At 35.5% G+C, this 22,008-nt stretch overlaps 1 protein-coding gene across 3 annotated transcripts in view; it reads left to right on the top strand.

Annotated features, from left to right (window-relative positions):
* Positions 1–580: 580 nt before the first annotated feature.
* LOC110609373 (YTH domain-containing protein ECT1) overlaps positions 581–22,008 on the top strand; it is a 28,295-nt gene continuing 6,867 nt past the window's right edge. Inside the window, exons 1-7 of one of the 3 annotated variants that reach the window (XM_021748909.2) lie at positions 581–781; positions 2,003–2,040; positions 2,145–2,307; positions 2,855–2,931; positions 3,015–3,416; positions 5,935–6,459; positions 14,404–14,616. In XM_021748909.2, the coding sequence (XP_021604601.1) occupies positions 736–781; positions 2,003–2,040; positions 2,145–2,307; positions 2,855–2,931; positions 3,015–3,416; positions 5,935–6,459; positions 14,404–14,616 (1,464 nt within the window). In that variant the 5' untranslated portion in view covers positions 581–735. Of the gene's footprint in view, positions 782–1,992; positions 2,041–2,144; positions 2,311–2,854; positions 2,932–3,014; positions 3,417–5,934; positions 6,460–14,403; positions 14,617–22,008 lie in introns of all 3 variants that reach the window. The other 2 variants (XM_021748908.2, XM_021748912.2) reach the window with 2 other exon arrangements.

Genomic DNA, 22,008 nt, shown 5'->3' with positions numbered 1-22,008 from the left:
AATATATTTAATATTACATATAATAAGTATAAGATATATTTAGTTTTAATATAAAATTTAAATTAAAGAATTATATGTTTTCCTAAAAATATAAAGCTTTATAATTTTTTCAAATTCAATTTAGTTTTTTTAAATTATAATAATAACAAATTAAAAAATATTATATATAAATTTAAATTACTTAAATATTTATATTTTTTTATTCAATACCATTACTGAAAATTCAAACCGTAAAGTTCTAACAAATAATTCAAAAAAATCTTAAGCTTTATATATTTATAATTTTTGCTTGTATTCTAAATGTATAAACTTTTTTTACATTACGAGAAATTTGAAATATATTAATAAATGATAATTAAAAATTAAAATTTATTGAATAACCAGTTTTAAGAACTTAGGGTGCAAAGTAGATATTTTTCATCACACATAAAGACAATTTTTTTAGAAAGCTGGTTGGAAAGACGGTGTAATAAATATACAAGTATATAATTTTAAAAATTGAGAGACTTTTCTGTTAATTATTGTAAAATTTTGGAGCTAAAGTGCAATTTAATTTCTTTTTTAGAAAAATTCATATGCTAAACAATTTTTACAATTCCAAAAATCCCAAACCCTCCAAAACCCCTAAAACCCAAAATCTCTCCATTGTTAGGTTTCCCTCTGTAATATTACAATTGTTATTGTTTCATTTTCATCAATTCAAATTTCAATTCTTCAGATCTCTGATTTCAATTCATGGACTCGTCTTCCCCGGAGGTTCACCCTCGAATCACTGTTGCTGGTAAAACCCTACCCTTCTATTGGTTTATTCATCGGCAGTATATATATATTTTTTATTTTTTGTTGTTTTCCTTTCCTTTTGAAGGAAATTGTAGTGTAATTCTTATCACATTCATGCTTGAGGTATAGGGTTTGGTTTCTATTACGTCCAATCCTGGAATTCAGTTTCATTCTTCCTTTTCAGGATTTAGGATTTTGTTTTCTATTAGCTTTGCTTTTTCTTACACAAGACGTCCGTCAAAGGAAAAAAGAAGGGTTTGGATTTTATAAAATGATTCTGGGCAAAATGCCGCCCCCCCCCCCCCCCCCCCTTTTTTTTGAAGCAACTAAACCATCAGGCACAGCAAACAAAACATTTGTTCTTCTTTATCTCTTTCCACTTTTGAGTAGCTTTTAGAAGGTTTGCTTTAATCATTCTGCCTCCAGTCCAGAAGATGTTGCGCATTTGCTTAGTTTATCATCTTTCTGGTTAGAGCTTAGTGGTGTGGATCACTGGATTATCAATGTTCTTGTAATTGAAGGACTAGAAGCTTCTTCACTAATGTGAGAAAATGAGATGGGTGGTTGGTTCCCAGTTCCCACAGCGTGGGTTGCACAGGGAAGGACGGACCATCTAGGATAAATTATTGAAATTGTCCAAAAATTTAATGTAGTATCAATGTTTAGCAACACCTTTCCCATTTATTTCTTGGTTGGACCAAGCCAACTGGTGATTTCTGTCTACAGGGAGAGCAAGAATTAGTCTCTCTCTCTCTGTCTCTCTTTTGGTGGGGGGTGGGGGTTCAGAGCAATTGAACAGAGTAGCCTGGAATGAAAAGGAAATTTCAAAATTTTCAATATGGTTCTAATAAAGAAATTTTTGATATTTAACATCAACTGAACCCATCAAAGATGCATTTTGTCCCCAACTTCGGATTGTTTCTGTCAATTGTAGCCTTATTTGGACATTTGATAGTCTTCTATGGATGACATCATATGCTTACGTGCTCTGACTTCAAAATGGACATGTGATAAAGAATTTTCAAAAAAAAAAAAGATATTTCATGCCCACATTTAATGTATTTATTTTATTTTCTTCAACATTTTCTTTATAATTACTGACTAGACATGTTTATTTACAAGGCATGGATATATCACAATACCACTTTATGTCCACACTCCACTTGTGGATTTATCTCCCTTTTTCTGTGTATTTCATGTAACTTCTTAAAGTTGGGTGCAGGAGAGACAGCTACTAGATGGGAGCCTGTTACAGATCAGGTACGTAGTTGTGAATTCTTTTAATACTTTGTATTAACGTTAATTCTTTTGGTAAGCTTAGATGAATATATTCTATTAGCTCTTTATTTTTAATATATTATCAGCCTCTTTCGCCCAAAGATGAAAGGATTGTTTCAGCGAATCCTCCTCCGGATGCAGCTATTGTAGATGTCACAGAACAACCACAACCTTCAGATGCTGGTGGAGATCTTAGTGTTTTACCACCACTTAATGCTTATACTTCACATGAACAGATGTTATCATATGGTAGTAAGTATACCATTCCTTTGCTTTTTTTTTTCTTTAAATGATTTAAAGATCATCTAGCTATCTACAATGTTTTCAAGGGGAGGAGGAATGTTTGGTGTTCTGTATTGGGAATTTGGGACACGATGGTCATATAAAGATAGCAGATTGTGAGAGGATACATTATTAAATTTTTGCAACCCATGAACGATTATCTGTTATTCTTTTGCTTGAGGCATCTAATGGTAGTTAATGGATAGTATAATTGAGTGTTATGATTTAAGTTTCCAGATCTTAAACGTTTAAGGTTTTATTAACTTACCATTGTAAGTGTTCTTTTTCTTCTTGATTTAGAATCTTGTGCTTATTTGACCATTTTGAGAGTTTGACCAAAAATTATTTCTTTTCATAAAAGACATCCAAGTTTTGAGGGAATTTCTAAATGTTATACTGAGATTTCCTGCTATTTTCGGAGTTTATTGTGAAATAAAAATCCCCCCTGTTTATTTATGCTGCTGCTTGATATGATATTTATTAGATCTCATTTCTCAATTGGTATTGGCTTCAGGTTATGGCAATAATGCTGGTGCTTGGGATGGATATCCTCAATATCTCAATGCTGCTGATGGCATGCATATATCTCCGGTGAGAATGATGCATTCTTTCTTTCTTTCGTCTTTCACATTAATTTTTCTATTAAACTCACAAATTTATCTTGCATTAATTAGGTTGTCTACAATGAAAATCCATCTCTCATGTTTCATTCGGGTTATGGCTTCAATCCTGAGATGGCATATGGGCAGTATTCTCCAGTTGCTACACCTTTGCCTTCTATAATGCTAGAAGGCCCTTTATACTCTACAAAGCAGATTCCTTTTTCACCATCTTTCTATCCACAACATGCACATCCCAATGTGCCTTCATCAGTTCCTGTTTCATCATCTGAGCTCATGATGTCAGAAAGTAATACTGATAACTTGCCTTTTGGACCAGGATCCGGTTATTTTGTACAGTTTGGATCATATGGAGGCAACATGTCTGGGACACCTGGCTCTGGTCCATTAACATCCCCAACAGTTTATCCTCAGCCAATGGGCATACTTGGGCCATATGAGCACCATATGCAACAGGTTTTTTTATTTATTTATCACACTTGGATTGTCAACATTTTGTGAAGTTCTAGCATTCCTTTTAAGCAAACATTTGAAGCTTGCATTTGTTGCTGTCCTCATTGTCATAGTTATTGTCACTATTATTGGCTTTATTGCCTGCATTGTTTTCATTGTCATCTTGTCATAATTATCATTACCAAATAGAAAGCAAGCTGTTATTATATAATGCACTGGTGCTGTGCCACTCTGCAAAGTATTGCAATACTGTTTAGATTCCACAACAGTAACATCCCCAACTATATATATATATATATATATTATTCAAATGCGAGGATTGCATAACAAGTATGGTGTGCAATGTAGGCAATCTCATTCAATTAGTCTACCCTCAGGCTTAGAGTGGGTGAAGTTGGGCATAAATGTTTGTAGGATGGGGCTCCAATATTTACTCTCTCCTCCAACTTCCATGGGTTTACACCAAAAATATTTGATTATGACTAAATACTGACTTTATAAAAATTTTTGTTTTTGTGAGTTGGATGTTGTTTTTGTTACATTTTGCTTTAAAAGTGGCAATGAAGTCACTGGCCTATTTTGGTCAAGCAACTGAAAGGATAGGATGAGAATATAGTGTTAGGGTCATGGTAATTGGTAAATGAGAAGTATCATCTTTAATCTTCACAAAGATAAGTATACAACCAAACCTAATAAAAATGATGGTAGCAACCAAATCTAATCTAAAAACAACAGCATCATTTGCTTTATACCTGGAATGGATGATATCCGAATTCCAGAATTTGTTTCTATGCTAGCCATCAAGTTCTCATGATTGAAAATTTTCTTTTGAAATGGTAAACTCTTGTTTCCAGGCATGATAATTTTTCCATTTCTGAAGCTGTAGAAACACTCTAAGAGGAAGTTACTGTGGAATTTATAAAGAAAACTTGAGAGTTTGTCAAAAATTATTCTGGTCTATTAATGCCAAAATAGTACCACTTTAAACACATTAAAAAAAAAAAAAGATAAAATGAAGGAGATATTTTTGCATTTTTTTATAATCTAATATGCATAAGTGCTTCTGTAATATAAGGCGAAATAAAAAACATAAGGTAATCTATTATTAACATTATTCATTTCATGTTAACTCATTCCATGAAGTTTCAGATTTAACTATCCTAACTATATTATATGTCATGCATGGATGACATACACAATGTAAATTTATTGATACAAACTCAAAAAAGTTGGAAATGCATATCAGTTACTAAAGTAGCTTAGATACTTAACTCTTGATTTTGTGGGTCTTGAGAGTTATATGAAAAACGAAAAGAAACAAAAAATGATCGAATAATTTAGATGAAAACAACATTATCTACAAATGTTTTTGCTTATAGAAGAGTGCCTCTAAATTCTTTATCCTTATAACTAAATGTGAATCCAAAAAGTTAGAGAGAGTGCACTGTCATAGAGTCCATTGATCCATTGAACTTGATTACCTTATCCTCATAGGAAGTAGATGAGTTTTATGTAGTTGTTGTTCTATAAAAAGTAAAAGTTAGATGTACTTTTCTTCTAATCTTAGTCTATTTGGCATTTAGGTAAAAAACTGCTCTTAACAAGCAACATATTGGATGCTGCAAAATGCAATTTGTGATAATTTTTTAGTTCTTTCAGAGTTTTGATGACTAAAAACATGTCTATGAACTTTAGAAACAATTTAATGGCCTCTAATCAATATATTTAAGAGAGTGCTTTACTCAGTTGTATCTTCAAATTCTTCGCTCCAATCAATAGTAAAGTCTCTTGCATAAAAGTGAGATTATCTATTATGATTCTATCTCAATGAATGATATATTTTAGATGCGCCTTCTTTTATGCTTCAGCTTTCACACATTTTTTCAATGAAAAGTTCAGGCATCTGCAAGAGTGACATTCTTGACTACTATAAACTAATATATAAGTTGCTTATTTTGGTAGGTGCTGAAATAGTCATGATATACTTGTTGGCGCTTTTCAATTGTTCTAGAAAATGCTGTCCCCCCTCCCCCATTCCTTTTCAATTATTTCTTGCTCCCTGCCATTGCTTGCCTCCCTTGCTTGTCAGTTGTGACAACATTTTGGTTTATTGAGAATTAGTAGACAAGTTCCTCTAATCTTAAAGTGTAACTTCTTGTGCAAGTCAGTGGTCATTTCCTTTCTCATATGGGAAATAATCACTTGAAAGTTTTTGTTTAATCATTTGGAAACCCTTTTGGGTTTTAGTTAATAATACTCTAGTTTATCATTGTTTCATCATGAGAAATTAATGAAAAATTGCATCTCGGAGCTGGGAATTTATGGTTATTAGAATATGTCAATTTACTGGAATGGAGCAACTTGGTCAGATTCATGTTAGTTCTTCTTACATAAGGAATTTTGCCACCTTATGTGCTGATATGCATAATAACTCTTTGGCACTTAACATTGAACAAGTGGTTATCATTTTGTTTCTTTTATGTAACATATTTGTTTCTCAGGCATTATTATCTAATTGCAGGTTTCTCAACAAAGGTTGCCTGGATATGGACTGACATCAACTTCTTCTGTTGGACGCTACCAGCATGGTGGCTCATTTCAGAGCGCTAACTTTGGCAGTGGTTCCGTGTCTTATCCAGGGGTTTATGATCGGGTGCCACTGACTCTTGATAAGGGTAGAAGAAGAGAGAGGGATCAGGATTCAGTTTACTCTTCTAATGATTCTTTTGCTTTTGACCGCAATCGAGGACCAAGGGCTTCAGAGCTTAAGGGCAAGATGACTGAGCAGATCTCTCAATCTGGTCATGGCAAAGATTATTCTTCTAGCTCTGAATTTCAGCTTGATTTGTACAACAGGCCAGATTTTGTCTCAGATTATGAGAATGCCAGGTTCTTTATAATAAAGTCTTTCAGTGAAGACAATGTCCATAAAAGCATCAAGTACAGTGTTTGGGCCAGCACACCACATGGAAATAAAAAACTGGATGTTGCATATCGTGAAGCAAAGGAGAGCGGAAGCAACTGTCCAGTCTTTCTGTTGTTTTCGGTATGTAACTATGTGTTTGATTAAGTTAATTATTTTTTACAATTGTTGGGGCAACTTGTCTTATTCGATCATAGTTGAAGCTAATATAAGTGGCAGTAGCTGATGCAATATTAATGAATGATTCAACATGATAGTATGAGCGAAGCTGTCCATGAGATAGGCTTAGGAAGTTTCCATTTGGCTGAGATAATGTCGGGTTCCATTATTTTTTTTGAACTTGACTTTAGCATTTATGGGTATATCTGGTCCTCGTTTGGTTTTGTGTTCCTCTTTGTAGGAAATTACTTGCTCAAAGTTGATACTTATTGAGAATCATTTACTAGGGACATGTATTTTATAGCATTTGGTTCTTAGAAGATGTGCTGATCATCTTAATAAATCATGTTTCTGAACCCTGCATGTTCAAAAGTCACAAGCTTAAAGGTTAACTTCGTGCATAGGATAGCTTGTGAGACTGATTTTTTGAGGCTAGATTTTGGGTTTATTTCAAACCAAGAATGATTAGAAGTTTAGGTGAATAATTAAGGATTATAAATAGGTTTAAGAAGTCACAAGCTTAAAGGTTAACTTCGTGCATAGGATAGCTTGTTAGACTGATTTTTGAGGCTAGATTTTGGGTTTATTTCAAACCAAGAATAATTAGAAGTTTAGGTGAATAATTAAGGATTGTAAATAGGTTTAAGAAGCAGAATTAAAAAAAAAAAGGAATGATTATGGGGCTTTTTGTTGTGCAATTCAGGCACTACAAACTGTAGCTATATTCACACTTGAACTTCCTTAGGCATGGCCAGGTTTGCACCGGTGTCATGATAGGATAGAATTGCATCACAAATCCAAAGAAGCAATACAAGGGCTGACTTATAATAACTGAATAAAACAGGCCTATTGGATCCATTTTCTACTTAGTTCAAAATTATTAATGCAAGTTATTTAATAATTTTGAACTAGTTATTCTATAGCTTTACTATTTTTCTTTCCTAGCCAATGTGGGACTTATTTTCACATTTCTCAATTACTTAATTTTGCGACGTCTTTGTTGCAACTCTACTATAGTCTTGTGCTAAATCAGATGCAATTGCTAAACTAAGACTAAACCCTTGGATATTGAGGTTTGCCAGTGGCTCGGAGGCTCCACCTCATTTCATGGGTAGCCCTTCCTTCCTAGCCCACTAGTTTTATGCAATTTTTTTAATCTAGGGTTGCTTTGATACTGTTGACTTATTTAACTAATCCTAGCTGATTCTAGAGATTTGATTTGATATGATTAGGATCCTTAATTATCTCTGTAATTATTATTTGATTATTTACTTCCTGTTTAGATATGATTCTCTGTGTATAAATAGTCATGTAGACCAATTGTAAAGATTAAGAGTGAAATACAAAAATCTCAAAATTTTCCCAAAATTCTTTATGGTATCAGAGCTTTTTCCTGATTTTTTGGGTCCAAATTCAATTTTTCATTTTTAGGGTTTCAAAACCCTAGATCTACCAATTTTGGTACTAACTCATCTAGGAGCCTCTTTTTCTCTCACCGCCGGCACCAGGAGAACCGCCGGACTGCCGCCGGCCGATCGACCAGCTCCGATGTCGGAAAAGCCTGCGCGTGAGGCTCATGCGCCACCCCTTCCCGGTGCGTGACCCGTCGCTTCCCGGCGCGTGATCCATCGTCTGTCACTGTTTTGCCGCTCAAATCACTCCGGCGACGATTCCGACCATCTTTCCGGCTCTCCCGTGCTGTTACTCGGTCTTTTGGTGAATCAATTGGGCTTTCTTGCGTGTACAACCTTGGGTACCTCCTATTCTTTCACTGTTCATAAATCTTTACTATGGCAGAAGGTAAAAGGGTCTCGATTCCTAACTCTGATAATCCTTCCTTGCAAATTAGTCCTATAAAACTTGATGGAACCAATTATCTTGCTTGGTCAAGGTCTTGTTTGTTGTTTATCAAGGCTAGAGGACTGCAGGGTTATGTCACTGGTAATAAAAAGCAACCTGATGAGAGTGATCCAGATTTCCCTCAATGGGACTCGGATAATTGTCTTGTTATGACATGGTTACTGAACTCTATGCAACCTCATATCTCTAAGTCCTATTTGTTAATTGATACTGCTGCAAAGATATGGAAAGCTTTGTCCTTAACTTATTCCAAGATTGGGAATGATGCCCAAATTTATGATATTCGGAATAAGATTCATGGTACTAAGCAAGGAGAAATGACTATCTCTCAATTTTATTCTGAGTTATGTGGCTTATGGCAGGAGCTTGATTACTATCAAGACTTCCAGGCAGATTGCACTGGAGATGCAGTCAAATTTCGAAAAATGATTGAAAAGGAGCGGGTCTATGATTTTCTTGCAGGGTTGAATAACGAATATGATCCAATTCGGGTCCAAGTGTTGGGAAGAAATCATTTTCCTTCTTTAGAAGAGGCCCATGCCCATGTTCAACAAGAGGAAAGTCGTCGACATGCTATGCTCCATACTGCACCAGTTGAAAAGGCTGGGTTGACTACCAGTTTGAGCACACCACAGCCTCCTACTTCTGAGAAAGATCACTTACACTGTGACTATTGTGGGAAACCAAGGCATACCAAAGAGACTTGTTGGAAGTTACATGGTCGTCCCACTAGAGGTCGTGGAGGAAAACGAGGTACCTCTAGAAATCAAGCTAAGTTAGCAGAAACTGTGGAGGAGCCCTTTAAGGAGACAACAACGACTGAGTTCCTTTCCCCTAATGAACTTCAGAGTCTCAAGCGCCTCTTGTCTCATATTGACACCTCTTCATCCTCTGGTGCTACATCTAACTTTGTAAAGTCAGGTAATGCTTCCTCTTTTAATAATGTTCCATGGATTATCGATTCTGGTGCGAATAGACATATGACAGGCTCTTATAAAGGCTTTCTCAATTATTCTCCTTCTCTAACCAAAGATAGTGTCAGAATTGCTGATGGCTCTTTTACTCCCATATCCGAAACAGGTTCTGTTATTTGCACATCCAACATTAAATTATCATATGTCCTTCATGTTCCCCACTTTCCTGTCAACCTTTTATCTGTCAGTGCTATCACCAATGCTCTTAACTGTAAAATTGAATTCTTTCCTGATCATTGTGTTATTCAGGATCTTCGCACAGGGAAGATGATTGGCAATGGTAGGCTGCATGATGGCTTATACATGTTGGAGGGTGATCCGGCTTCTTCGATATCTCAAGCCTGTTTTGGAGAAAATAAGGATGTCAATCAGGAAATAATACAGTGGCACCGGCGGTTAGGGCATCCATCATTTTTTGTTTTAGAAAAACTTTATCCTGATTTGTTTGCTAAAACCCAGTTTGGCTCTTTATGTTGTGATGCTTGTGAGTATGCTAAACACACTAGAACATCCTATCCTTTGAGTCATAATAAAAGTCAAATTCCTTTTGCAACTATTCATTCTGATGTTTGGGGGCCTATTCAAATGGTCTCCTTATCTGGTAATCGATGGTTTGTCACCTTTATTGATTGTTGCACTCGAATGACTTGGGTCTATTTGATTAAAGCTAAAAGTGATGTCTTTTCTTGTTTTCAATCCTTTCATAAGATGGTTTGTACTCAATTTGATACTAAGGTGAAAATTTTGAGAACTGACAATGGAAGAGAATACATGGATAGTAGCTTTTCTGCTTATTTGGAGAGTAATGGGATAATACACCAGACTAGTTGTCCTTATACTAGTGCTCAAAATGGCGTTGCTGAGAGGAAAAATAGACATCTATTGGAGGTAGCTTGATCTCTTATGTTCACCATGAATCTACCCAAAACATATTGGGGAGATGCAATTCTTACATCTGCTTATCTTATCAATAGAATGCCTCTCAAGACCCTTGACTTTATGAGTCCTTTGACAGCTCTACAAGGGAAGAATTCATACGTTGTTCCACCAAAAGTATTTGGGTGTGTTTGCTTTGTCCATACTAGGACGGCAGGAAAACTGGATCCCAAGGCCCTTAAATGTGTGTTTGTTGGGTATTCTCCAACACAGAAGGGATACAAGTGTTATCATCCTCCCTCTAGGAAATACTTCGTTAGTATGGATGTTACCTTCCGAGAAACTGAACCCTACTTCAATACCACCCACTCACCTCTTCAGGGGGAGAATAATGAGCAAGAAGAGGTGATCCCGAATTCTGTGATTCTGAATGATATGGTTCAACTAGAAAGTTTGAGTTCTAGTAGACAGGGGGAGATGTCCAATCAGGGAGAGAGAACTGGTCGTTTGGACAAGCAAGATTTGAGAAGGTATTCAAGGAGAGATAAGGCAGAAGAAGCCATTATGCAGTCTACTCAGAGTCAAGAATCTTCTCCTGGTGAGTTACCCACAACTCTTTCTTCTGGTGAGTTACCCACAACTCTTGAATGTTTCAATGACTTAGATAAACCTATTGCACAAAGAAAATGGGTCAGATCTTGCACTAAACACCCTATTTCTAATTTTGTTTCTTATGAATCTTTATCTCCTTCCTATAGAGCCTTTGCCTTGTCTATTTCCTCTGTGTCTATTCCACAGGATTGGAAGAAAGCTCTTGCAGATCCTAAATGGAAGAAAGCAATGATTGAAGAGATGAAAGCATTGGCTAAAAATGAGACTTGGGAGCTTGTCACTCTCCCACCTGAGAAGAAACTCGTTGGCTGTAAATGGGTGTTCACAGTGAAACACAAAGCTGATGGCACAATTGAACGGTTTAAGGCCAGATTGGTTACTAAAGGATTCACCCAAACCTATGGAGTGGATTACCAAGAGACATTTGCCCCAGTTGCAAAAATGAACTCAATCAGAGTTTTGTTATCTTGCGCAGCCAACTTGGACTGGGACTTGCAACAGTTTGATGTGAAGAATGCTTTCCTCCATGGAGATTTAGAGGAAGAAGTGTTCATGGAAATTCCTCCTGGGTTCGCTGATGAGAAGACACAAGGAAAGGTGTGCAGGTTAAAAAAGGCTTTGTATGGGCTAAAACAATCTCCCAGAGCTTGGTTTGACAGGTTTAGCAGAGCCATGATGTCCTTTGGTTACCAACAAAGCAATGCTGATCACACTCTGTTTATCAAACATCATAAGGGTAAGATCACCCTTCTTATTGTGTATGTTGATGATATAGTGATGACAGGTGATGACAAAGAGGAAATGGCTCAACTAAAGAGGTTGTTGGCTCAGAAATTTGAAATCAAAGATCTGGGAAAACTGCAATATTTTCTAGGTATCGAGGTGGCTAGATCAGAAAAAGGAATTTTCATCTCCCAAAGAAAGTACATTCTGGATCTTTTGGAAGAAACTGGTATGATGAGGTGTGAACCAGCAGAATCTCCTATTGAAAGTAATCACAAGCTGAAAGCAGGAACTGGTGAGCCCGTGGATATTGGAAGATATCAGAGATTGGTAGGAAGGTTGATTTATCTCTCACACACTCGACCGGATATAGCCTATGCTGTTAGCTTAGTCAGCCAATTCATGCATGACCCTCGCTAGACTCATATGCAAGCTGTACTTCGCATCTTGAGATACCTAAAGTCTGCGCCAGGGAAAGGGCTTCTTTACTCCAAACATGGTCATCTCCGAATTGAAACTTTTACAGATGCAGATTGGGCAGGATCTCTCGATGACAGGAGATCCACCTCTGGCTACTGCACAGTTGTGGGGGGGAACCTTGTCACCTAGAGGAGCAAAAAACAAAGTGTTGTTGCTCGGTCAAGTGCGGAAGCAGAATACAGAGCAATGGCCCAAGGAGTATGTGAACTCTTATGGTTACAAAAGTTATTGGAAGAGTTGAGATTGTCCGAGAGAGACAAGATAACTTTGTATTGTGACAATAAAGCTGCTATAAGTATAGCACAAAATCCAGTCCAACATGACCGAACCAAGCACATTGAAATTGATCGGCACTTCATTAAAGAAAAATTAACAGACGGTGTCTTGAGCCTAGTTCATATGACTTCTACGGGGCAACTTGCGGATGTGTTTACTAAAGGGCTTAACAACAAGATCTACCATAATCTGATTTGCAAGTTGGGCATGTGTGACATCTTTGCACCAACTTGAGGGGGGAGTGTTGACTTATTTAACTAATCCTAGCTGATTCTAGAGATTTGATTTGATATGATTAGGATCCTTAATTATCTCTGTAATTATTATTTGATTATTTACTTCCTGTTTAGATATGATTCTCTGTGTATAAATAGTCATGTAGACCAATTGTAAAGATTAAGAGTGAAATACAAAAATACTCAAAATTTTCCCAAAATTCTTCAGATACTAATTATAACAGTCGGCTAAAAATAGCCTAAATAACTTTTGGACCCATTTTTTATTTGATCCAAAATGGTTAACCCAAATTATTTAGTAGTTTTGACCTAGCTACTACGTAGCTTTGATATTTTTCTTTTCTAGCCGATGTGGGACCAATTCCCACATGACTTTTATTGACTGAAAGTAGCATTACAAGGTTTCTTTTGGCGTCACACTAGGGTTGAAACACAGTCCAAAGAATCATAATTGCTTGAATCTTTTTCACCGAGTATAAACATTATCAAAAACCTTTAAGACATCAAATGTCCAGAACTAGTCCTAATGTTTAAGATTTGGCTAGACTCCCAAAGAAAATAATGATTAATGTTGTTCTATACCAATAAACAGTTAAACACACAAGATATAAAATTAATCCTCGTAATAACATCAAACCAAACCAACTTATTAAGCGAAGCTGGAAATTACAAAATTATTAAAATATTGCATTACTAGCTAATTTATTTTGTTGTACATATCAATAAGATTTTGAAACACTAAAAGGTTGTATAACTTACCTTATATTGCATTAAACCCTAATAATTTAAGTTTGGACAACTATTCTAAGTTTCTGAAGTTTTAATATTGTTTATGATCACTTAGTCTCAATTTGGTTAGCTTCTCTTTTCCCACCTCCTCTGCATATTTTGCAAATCAAAGCAAATGCATGTTTAACTAGATAACTAAAGCAATATTTTAAAAGAAAAAGAAGTTAGTTTCTAGGAGCAAAAATCAAATTATTTGTCATGAATGCTTTTTACCTTCTTTTTTAAAATAAATCTAAATCCATTAATTCATAAATTTAATGACTAATAAATTTTAGGAAATTTATTACTAGGATTGTAAATAAAAATTTATAGAAAGAGAAAAGGAAAAGTTGGGCTAATTTTTGTTGATTTTATTGTCACTTCCATTTTGGAAGTTGAACCCTATCGCCATTTAGCTATAAAGTCACTTAGATTCAATAAGATTGAGTTGTGGCAGGGAAGTCTAGCTTCTCTTACAAATCTTTTTTTTTTTTTTTTTTTTTTTAAATCCTGGCCAACCAAAGATGTCCATTTCACCTAATTCTGGCCAACAAAAGATGATCATTTCACCTAAATCCCAGGAAGTTCAAATTCTTAAACATGCTTTCTGCAGAACAAAGAAGGTCTTGGTTTACATTGGCAATTTGGCATCGTACTACAAGAGTGGTTCTATGTTGCAATCTATATTACGTACAACATACTTTAGAATTTTGATTCTCCTGTTCATATTTTTCTCTTATTTTCAACACTGTTGAAATACTGCGCTGTGTACAAACCTTGATTTGACTTTCATGTCCTTTATCCTATTGTCTCTTAGTGAATTGCTTCTTGTAGTGGTCTTTGTATGGAAGATGAATTTGTACAATTTGGTTATTGTAATTTTTGTTTTCTAGAGTTACTGTTAGTTTATTTCTAATTTGTAACAAGTAACAGATAGAATCTTACAAGACTACTGCTAATTTTGGTTCTTTTACATTGCTAAGTTTAAATACTACAAATCTTTTTTCCATTGCTACCATTATTTATATTGATCACTCATCTGAAATAAGTTGTATTTGCGTAGCTTATGAATAATATTGGATTTGTTCGTCATCTTTGTGCAGGTCAATGCTAGTGGACAATTTTGTGGGGTAGCTCAGATGGTTGGACCTGTCAATTTTGAGAAAGATGCTGATTACTGGCAACAAGACAGATGGAGTGGTCAATTCCCAGTCCAGTGGCATATCATCAAAGATGTTCCTAACAGTCGATTCAGACACATATTACTAAAAAATAATGATAACAAGCCTGTTACTCATAGCCGAGATGCTCAGGAGGTATAGCAATTAAAATTTTTTTTTTACATGTGTTGCTTTTTTTTCTTTCCCCTATATTGAATTGTTCTTGAGGTTGTATATTATAGGTATGTAAATCATTCTAAGAGTCGTGCATTTTATGCATGATCACACGTAGGTTGTAGATATTTCTTTTCTCAAGTCAATTTTAAGATGCTATGACTGTCTTGTATATTGTAAATAAAGCATGAAGAAGTGCTAGTTCTTAACCCTCTGTTTGGAAAGAGGTAGAGTAAGTAAAATTTTGAGGTATGGATTTTCATGGTTTTTAAACCTTAGTAAATTTTTATTATTTGGGAAGAAGAGAAGTTCTTTACACTTTGTAAACAGAGTAGGTAAGGTAAAATAAGGTTTTCTAAGGTATAGTTTTATATGGTAAATTGTTTCATTGTTTTTAAACTTTAATCCCTTCTTATTGTTTGGAAAAAAGAAAAGGTTTTTTAAGGTGATTGGAGATTTTCAAGAGAACCTTCTCAACCCGCCAATTTGGTGGGTTGAAATTGAAGGTTTTTAAGAACCTCCCAAAACCTTACTTTAAAAACTCTCACTCCCTCCCAAACAAAGGTTCAAGGTTTTTAAAACTTAAAAAACCTTCCATTATTTAAAAAATCTCCTCCCAAAAAGAGTGAGAGTATTAAAGTATTTAGAGATTTTCAAGAGAAAATTTTATCAATCTACCAATTTGGTGGGTTGAAATTGGAGGATTTTGGAGGTTCTTAAGAACTTTAAAAACCTTTATTTTAAAAAATCTCACCCTCTGTCAGACACATATTCAAGGCTTTAAAAACCTTTTATTACTTTAAAAAAACCCTTCACAAACAAAGGGTAAAATTTTGTGGATGCCATAATGTTTGACAATGGGTACCAATTCCTTTTTCCTTCCATGTTTTACTAATCAACATCAATGTGGGTGGTAAAGGTTGCATTTAATGGCATTGTTGAGATAGTTATGAGATAGTTGTTGTAAATAGCCTTGATTTACAATGATTGAGTGCATAATTAGGTGCTAAGGTTATGTGCTATAATTAAGGGATTGACATAATTTGTATACTTGTAAATAGTATTTTCTCTTAACCCCCGTGACAACCGTATTCGAGTATCGTCTGCTGAACTGCGATACTTTTGGTAGATGTGATCTAAATACTAAAATAGAGATTCCAACAAGAAATGAAAAGGTGAAAGAAAAATGAAAGAAGAATGATAAACAAATATGCATGTGTGCAATAGGATGCAGGCACAAGGAGTAGCAAAAGAGGAGGAAGAAGAAAGGCTATAATAAAGGAAAAATAAAAGAAGAAAATGCATTTTTTAAAATACTTTAAGCAAGGTAGTAGATTTAAATTTGAGTGGAATAGATAGTAGTGTTAACTTGAGAGTATAAAATTATTATTTTCTAGTTAAAAATGAAAAAAAAATTCAAAAAAATAAATATTATCAATTATTAGTCATATATTTAAATTTAATTATATAAACGATATATTATATTGCATAAACATAATAAGGTGCCTCAAATTAAATTAGCTTACCAACTAATGTTAAACATACCACTAATCGAATTAAGTACCTATTAAAGTTTACCCTCTACCTGTTCTATATTTCAGTAATTGGCATACCACGTACCATGTACCCGTACCATGGCTCAAGAGTACCATGATCCAAGTAACTAGGACCTAAATTAGCTTGAGGGAAATCATCAAGCTCATTTTCTCGTATTCTCCCACTCTTCCTTTCTTTTTAATTTCTGTTTCATAGTATCGGAGCCAAGAATTTTGCCCTCTTTTCTCTTTCTGTAGAGGCAAATTTGCCATCTCTTGGTGGTGACTCTTTTTAAGTTGTTGGTCTCACTACACAACCCATCAGTCTTGTTGGCGTGAAGTGTGAAGTCGATGTCCCTTCAGAGCCTGTCAACAAATTCGCTGCCATGTGCTGCTGCTTCTTTTCCTCTTCCGGTAGACACCCAACACTTGGCCCTTCTTTGGTGACCATCTCACACCAACAACACCTTTTGTAGCCTCCCAACACTTGGCCCTTCTTTGGTGTCCATCTCACACCAACAACACCTTTAGTAGCCTCGCCAAATAGAGGCCATTCTAGTCAGGTGGGTTCCACCTCCTGTCCACCTATTCCTTGTAGTGAAAGTAGCTTTGTGTCTATTGTTTGTCTTTTTGGCATTCATTAGATCCCAAAATACTTACTCTATTTCACTCTTGCAAAACCTATTCCAGAGTTTGGGCTAAGGCCAAAACGATGTACACCAATGATGTGCAACATATATATAAGGTCCTAGCAGATATAGTTTACTTACAAAAAAAATCAAGACATGGCTAATTACTTGGGACGGATGGAGACATTGGAAAATGAATTTTAATTCTCGTGTCTTTTACTGATAACATTATTGCACAAGAAAAAAAAAGAGATAAATTTTATATGGTATTGACATTGATTGGGCTCTACGCTGGCCTTGATCCTTTGAAAGACTAAATTTTGAGTAATTAAGTTATTTCAACTCTAGAAGATGTGTCATGCAAGCTCTTATGCATCTCCCTCAATCATAACAACTCTACAAAAGTTGAATTCTTAACCTTGCCTACAACATGGAAGTCAATAGGGACGAGAAGACAATTAAAAAGGGAAAGGAAAAAAGTCCCGCTGCACTTACTATGATAAAAGTGGTTGCACATGGGATGCTTGTTGGCCATTGCATAATTGTCATCGATTTGATAATAAGAAGACTTGCTTTCACAACCTAAAAATAAATCTTAGATATTGGATGTAATCACCTCAATTGGAGCAAACCACATATAATGTTTATTATTCAGAATAGCTAAGCAATAATCCTCTTCTTCCAACATTAATCACTCTAATAATTCCTTTGCTTGTCTAGTGAAGCTTTCACCGATTAGGACATGCCTTTGAACATTGTACCTCAATTGGAGCATACTACATGTAATGTCTATTATTCAAAATAGTTAAGAAATTATCTTCTTCCAACATTACTCACTTTAATAATTCCTTTGCTTGTCTAATGAAGCTTTCATCGATTAGTCCATGTCTTCCAACATTGCTATTCCCTTAACTCCATTTCTTTTCACTCCTTAATGTCCGTATAACTTCATCTCCATTGGCAAATTGACTAAGAACTTTAAAATTTTTTTTTTGTAATTTTTATTGGTGATTATATTATTGTGCAGTAACATGTTAGAGCAATAGCTCTAACGAGAGAAAAATAGACTATAATTGAGGATTTAGGAAGAAGAAGAGAAGAGAGAGTAGAAGAAGAGTGTTTGGCAGAAGAATTTTAGAGGGAAGAAGGCTATGATTGTATTATGCATTAAAATGCTTTACATGTGCACTATATTGAGATATATATTAGTGTTTAGTAACTAACTTGCTAGCTGTACATTCTCTAATTATAACAACCTCTAGCACTAGCTATAACAATTTCCTCTTATTTCTATATTTCTTCCTATAATACGTAACAATATCCCTTGGTTGAGAGCTTTCTTGATCCCAAAAAAGAGGAATATGAGGAAACTGAGCAGAAATAAAAGCTCTATCTTCCTAGGTGGCATCGTTAGGGGAAAGATTGTACCACTTAATTAATCCCTGTTCAACATGTTCAACTCCTCTGAGAATAGTCCTAACCTTCAACACCTTCTCAGGAGCCACAGTGAAGTCATCATCTAGAGTTCCCACTTTTTTCTTGAGTAAGGACACATGAAAAGCAAAGCAGAGTGAATTGAATTCAGGTAGGAGCTCCAACTTGTAGGCTACTTGCCCTATTTTAGCAATGATCTTGTATGGCCCATAGTATTTAGCAAATAACTTGAGAGATTGTCTGAGGACTAATGAGGTCTGTCTATATGGTTGGAGCTTTACATATGCCAAATCCCCCAACAAATTTCCTTTTAGATCTCGTGGTATCAGTTTGTTGCTACATCCTATGTTGAGCCATCTCTAAGTTCTCCTTCAAGAGTTGGCTAAGCTTCTATCTGCTCCCACAATTATTTCAGCTGATAGTTCTATAGGAAAGCTAGGATGTGGATAGCCATAAAGTGCTTGGAAGGGAGGCATTTTCCTAGCACTGTGAGGTGTGGAATTGTACCACCATTCAGCCATAGGAAGCCGTTGTACCCAATTATTGGGTTTCAGATGAACCATGCACCTTAAGTAAGTTTCCAAGCATTGATTAAACCCTCTCAGTTTGCCTATCAAATTGGGGATGATAAGCTGAATTGAAGGCTAACTTAACCCCAAGGACTTAAATAGCTCCTACCAAAATAAAGCTAGTAAAAACTTTATCTCTGTTAGAGACTATAATCTTGGGCATACCATGAAGTTTGTAGATGTTATCCATGAATAAATGCGCCACTGTAGTTGCAGAAAAAGGATGAGTGAGAGGCAAGAAGTGAGCCAGTTTTTGGTCAGTCTGCAAACCACTACCAATATCGTATCCTTTCCTTTGGACTTAGGTAACCCTTCAATAAAATCCATATGGATTTCTTGCCAAACCTGAGTAGGAATTAGCAAAGGTTGCAATAACCTTGGATAAGGACAATGCCCAACTTTGCATCTTGCACATATTTCACGTTGCTTGACCCAGTCCATAACCTCCCTTAACATATTAGGCCAATAGAAATACTTTTTGAGCTTCAAATAGGTGGCATGCACTCTAGAATGGCCCCCTACTACTGAATTGTGATAAGAATCCAATAGTTGATCTTTGAGGGATGTATTGATTCATACATTCTATTTTTGTAATACAACACTCCATGCTTCTACTGGTAATTAGTAACAGAACCAAGAGCAATGGATAACTATTCCATCAATTCACTGGCCTTTGTATCTGTTGACCAACATAGAATGTTACTAATTAGGAGGATTCAGATCTTTGGGATCCTAATTAGGTTTGATTCTAGGAATTTTTTTTATTGTAAATATTTTTAATTTAGGTTGATTCTTTGTGTATAAATACTCAAACTTTGTAAAGATCAATTCAATTGGAATAGAATTAAAAATTTCTCCCAAAATTCTAAAGTATCACCTTCATAGCTACTTTCCAAATGTTGCATCCAGGGTGGAACAACCACCGGTTGCAGAGTATACAAGTGTTGCTCAGCCAGGGTAGTAGGCCTTTTGGAAAGAGCATTAGCCACCTTGTTTTCCACCCTTTTTCTATACAAAATCTTGTAATCTTAGTCCAAGTAGCTTGGATATACCCTTTTGCTTTAGATATGTGTGGAGTCTTTATTCCAAGAGGTATTTAATACTCTCATGGTTTGTTTTGATGAAAAATTGCCCTTACTCTAAGTAGCGTCTTCATTTGTTAACTATAAAAGGTCATAGCCATCAACTCTCTTTCATAGACTGAGAGAGCTTGGTTTCTTGGCCCAAATGCCTTAGAAATGTAGGCTATAGGGTGTCATTGGCTCCTTGCTATTGAAGAACAACACCCATTCCCTAATTGCTGGCATCAGTTTCCATAGTGAATATATGGGTGGAAAAAGTTTGGTAGAGCTAAAACAAGGGCTTCGGTCATTCTTTGTGTTGCGATTATTTCTATATATTGAGATTATTTCTGTAAATAGCCTAGATTTATAGTGATAATTAGGGATATGATTGTGTGATATGATTGTGATATGATTAGGCTATAATTAGGGAATTAATTTATTTTCTTACCTAGCATGTACTCTTGTAAGTAGTATATATACCCCAATTGGCTTGATGGGAATAATCAAGCATTTTCTCTCAAATCTTCTACTCTCTTTTTCTTCTTTTCATCAAAGTTTCACTTTGCTTAAGTTGCTCAAAGGCTAATTGGGCTTTCTCACTCTATTTAAAAGCATCATTCTTTAGTAGATTGGTTAAGGGCCTGCAAATGATGCCATAATTGCTAATAAAATTTTTATAGTACTTCGTGAGCCGCAGAAAGCTTCTGAGGTCTTTAAGTGATTGTGGTCGGGGCCAATGAATTATAGCTTCTATCTTGATAGGGTCGGTATTCACTCCTTGCTCAGAGATAATATGCTCAAGATACTCAATTTGATGCTGTCCAAAGAAAGCATTTAGAAAGTTTAGCAAACAATTGTTGATCTGCAAACACCTGGAATACAACTTCCAAGTGTTGATGGTGTTCTGCCATGCTGCTACTGTAAACCAAGATGTCATCGAAGAACACTAGCACAAATTTTCTGAAATAAATGGTTCATTAAGGCTTGAAAGGTGGTAGGGGCATTGGTTAATTCGAAGGGCTTAACTTTGAATTCAAAATGGCCATAGTGTGTTTTAAAATCTGTTTTAAGGATGTCCTGCTCCTTCATTCTGACTTGGTGATAACCAGCCTTTTAGTCAATTTTAGAGAACACCCTAGCTCCTCTCAATTCATCGAAGAGGTCATCAATGATGGGCACAGGAACTGTCTTTAATACTGGTGAGGCATAAGGGCTAGAGCTAGGTTGAATAATGGAGGATTGCAACATATCAACTACCAATTTCTCAATTTCATTTTTCTGGTATTGAGGATTTCTGGAAGGTCTTGCATTTATAGGTTTGGTGTTTGGCAAGGGTGGAATGGAATGGTTATAGTCTCTATAAGGAGGTAAGCCTTGAGGATCATCAAAAATTGCTTGGTACTGTTGCAGTAACCCTTGTAGTGCTTCATTTGTTAACATATGGAGTCTAATAATATATTATGCACTATACACCATGCCCCATTGTCGTGGAGCCTCAATTTCATTTTTTTGAGAGCTATTTTGCCTTTTTGTATTTTCTCTGATCATATAAATATGTAATATTCTCTTAGTGTATTCTGTTCAAAAACTCACAGAGAAATAAGAAAACCCTAACCACCGTGGACGTAGCCAAATTGATGAATCAGACTAAATCTGTGTTATTTTTTTTTTTCGTGCTTATTTTTAGATTGTGTGATTGTTCGATTCTCAACATTATTCTCACAAGTAAGAGCAATTAACACAGTAGCAGAAAAATGGAGTTTGTAAATCCACCCCATTTCTTTGCAACAGATTTTCAGAATACCAAAACTCAGATTGCAGTGATCTTTCTCCAATTCCTTGCAGCGATACTGATTTTTGCTGCCTAGTGATAGTAATTGCTAAAGCTTCAAAGTCAAATACAACAAGATTATGGGCTTTCAACCAATCTACCCGCAATATTATATCAAATCTATCCCAATTCCAATGTTTTCACATTAAATTGGAATTCATACTCTTGCATTTTCCACTTGAATCCATGGCATTTGTGATCACAACGTAATTTCCTTCCATCTGCTACTGTGACAGTAGAAGGGTGTATAGATACCAATCCCAATTTCATCTCCATGTTGCCTTTTTATATAGGAAGCTGGTTGTATTGCCA

This window comes from Manihot esculenta, chromosome 2 (assembly GCF_001659605.2).
Source record: "Manihot esculenta cultivar AM560-2 chromosome 2, M.esculenta_v8, whole genome shotgun sequence".
NCBI lineage: Eukaryota > Viridiplantae > Streptophyta > Magnoliopsida > Malpighiales > Euphorbiaceae > Manihot > Manihot esculenta.
The sequence above is the reverse complement of the archived record's forward strand: the minus strand, read 5'-3'. Positions and strand labels throughout refer to the sequence as shown.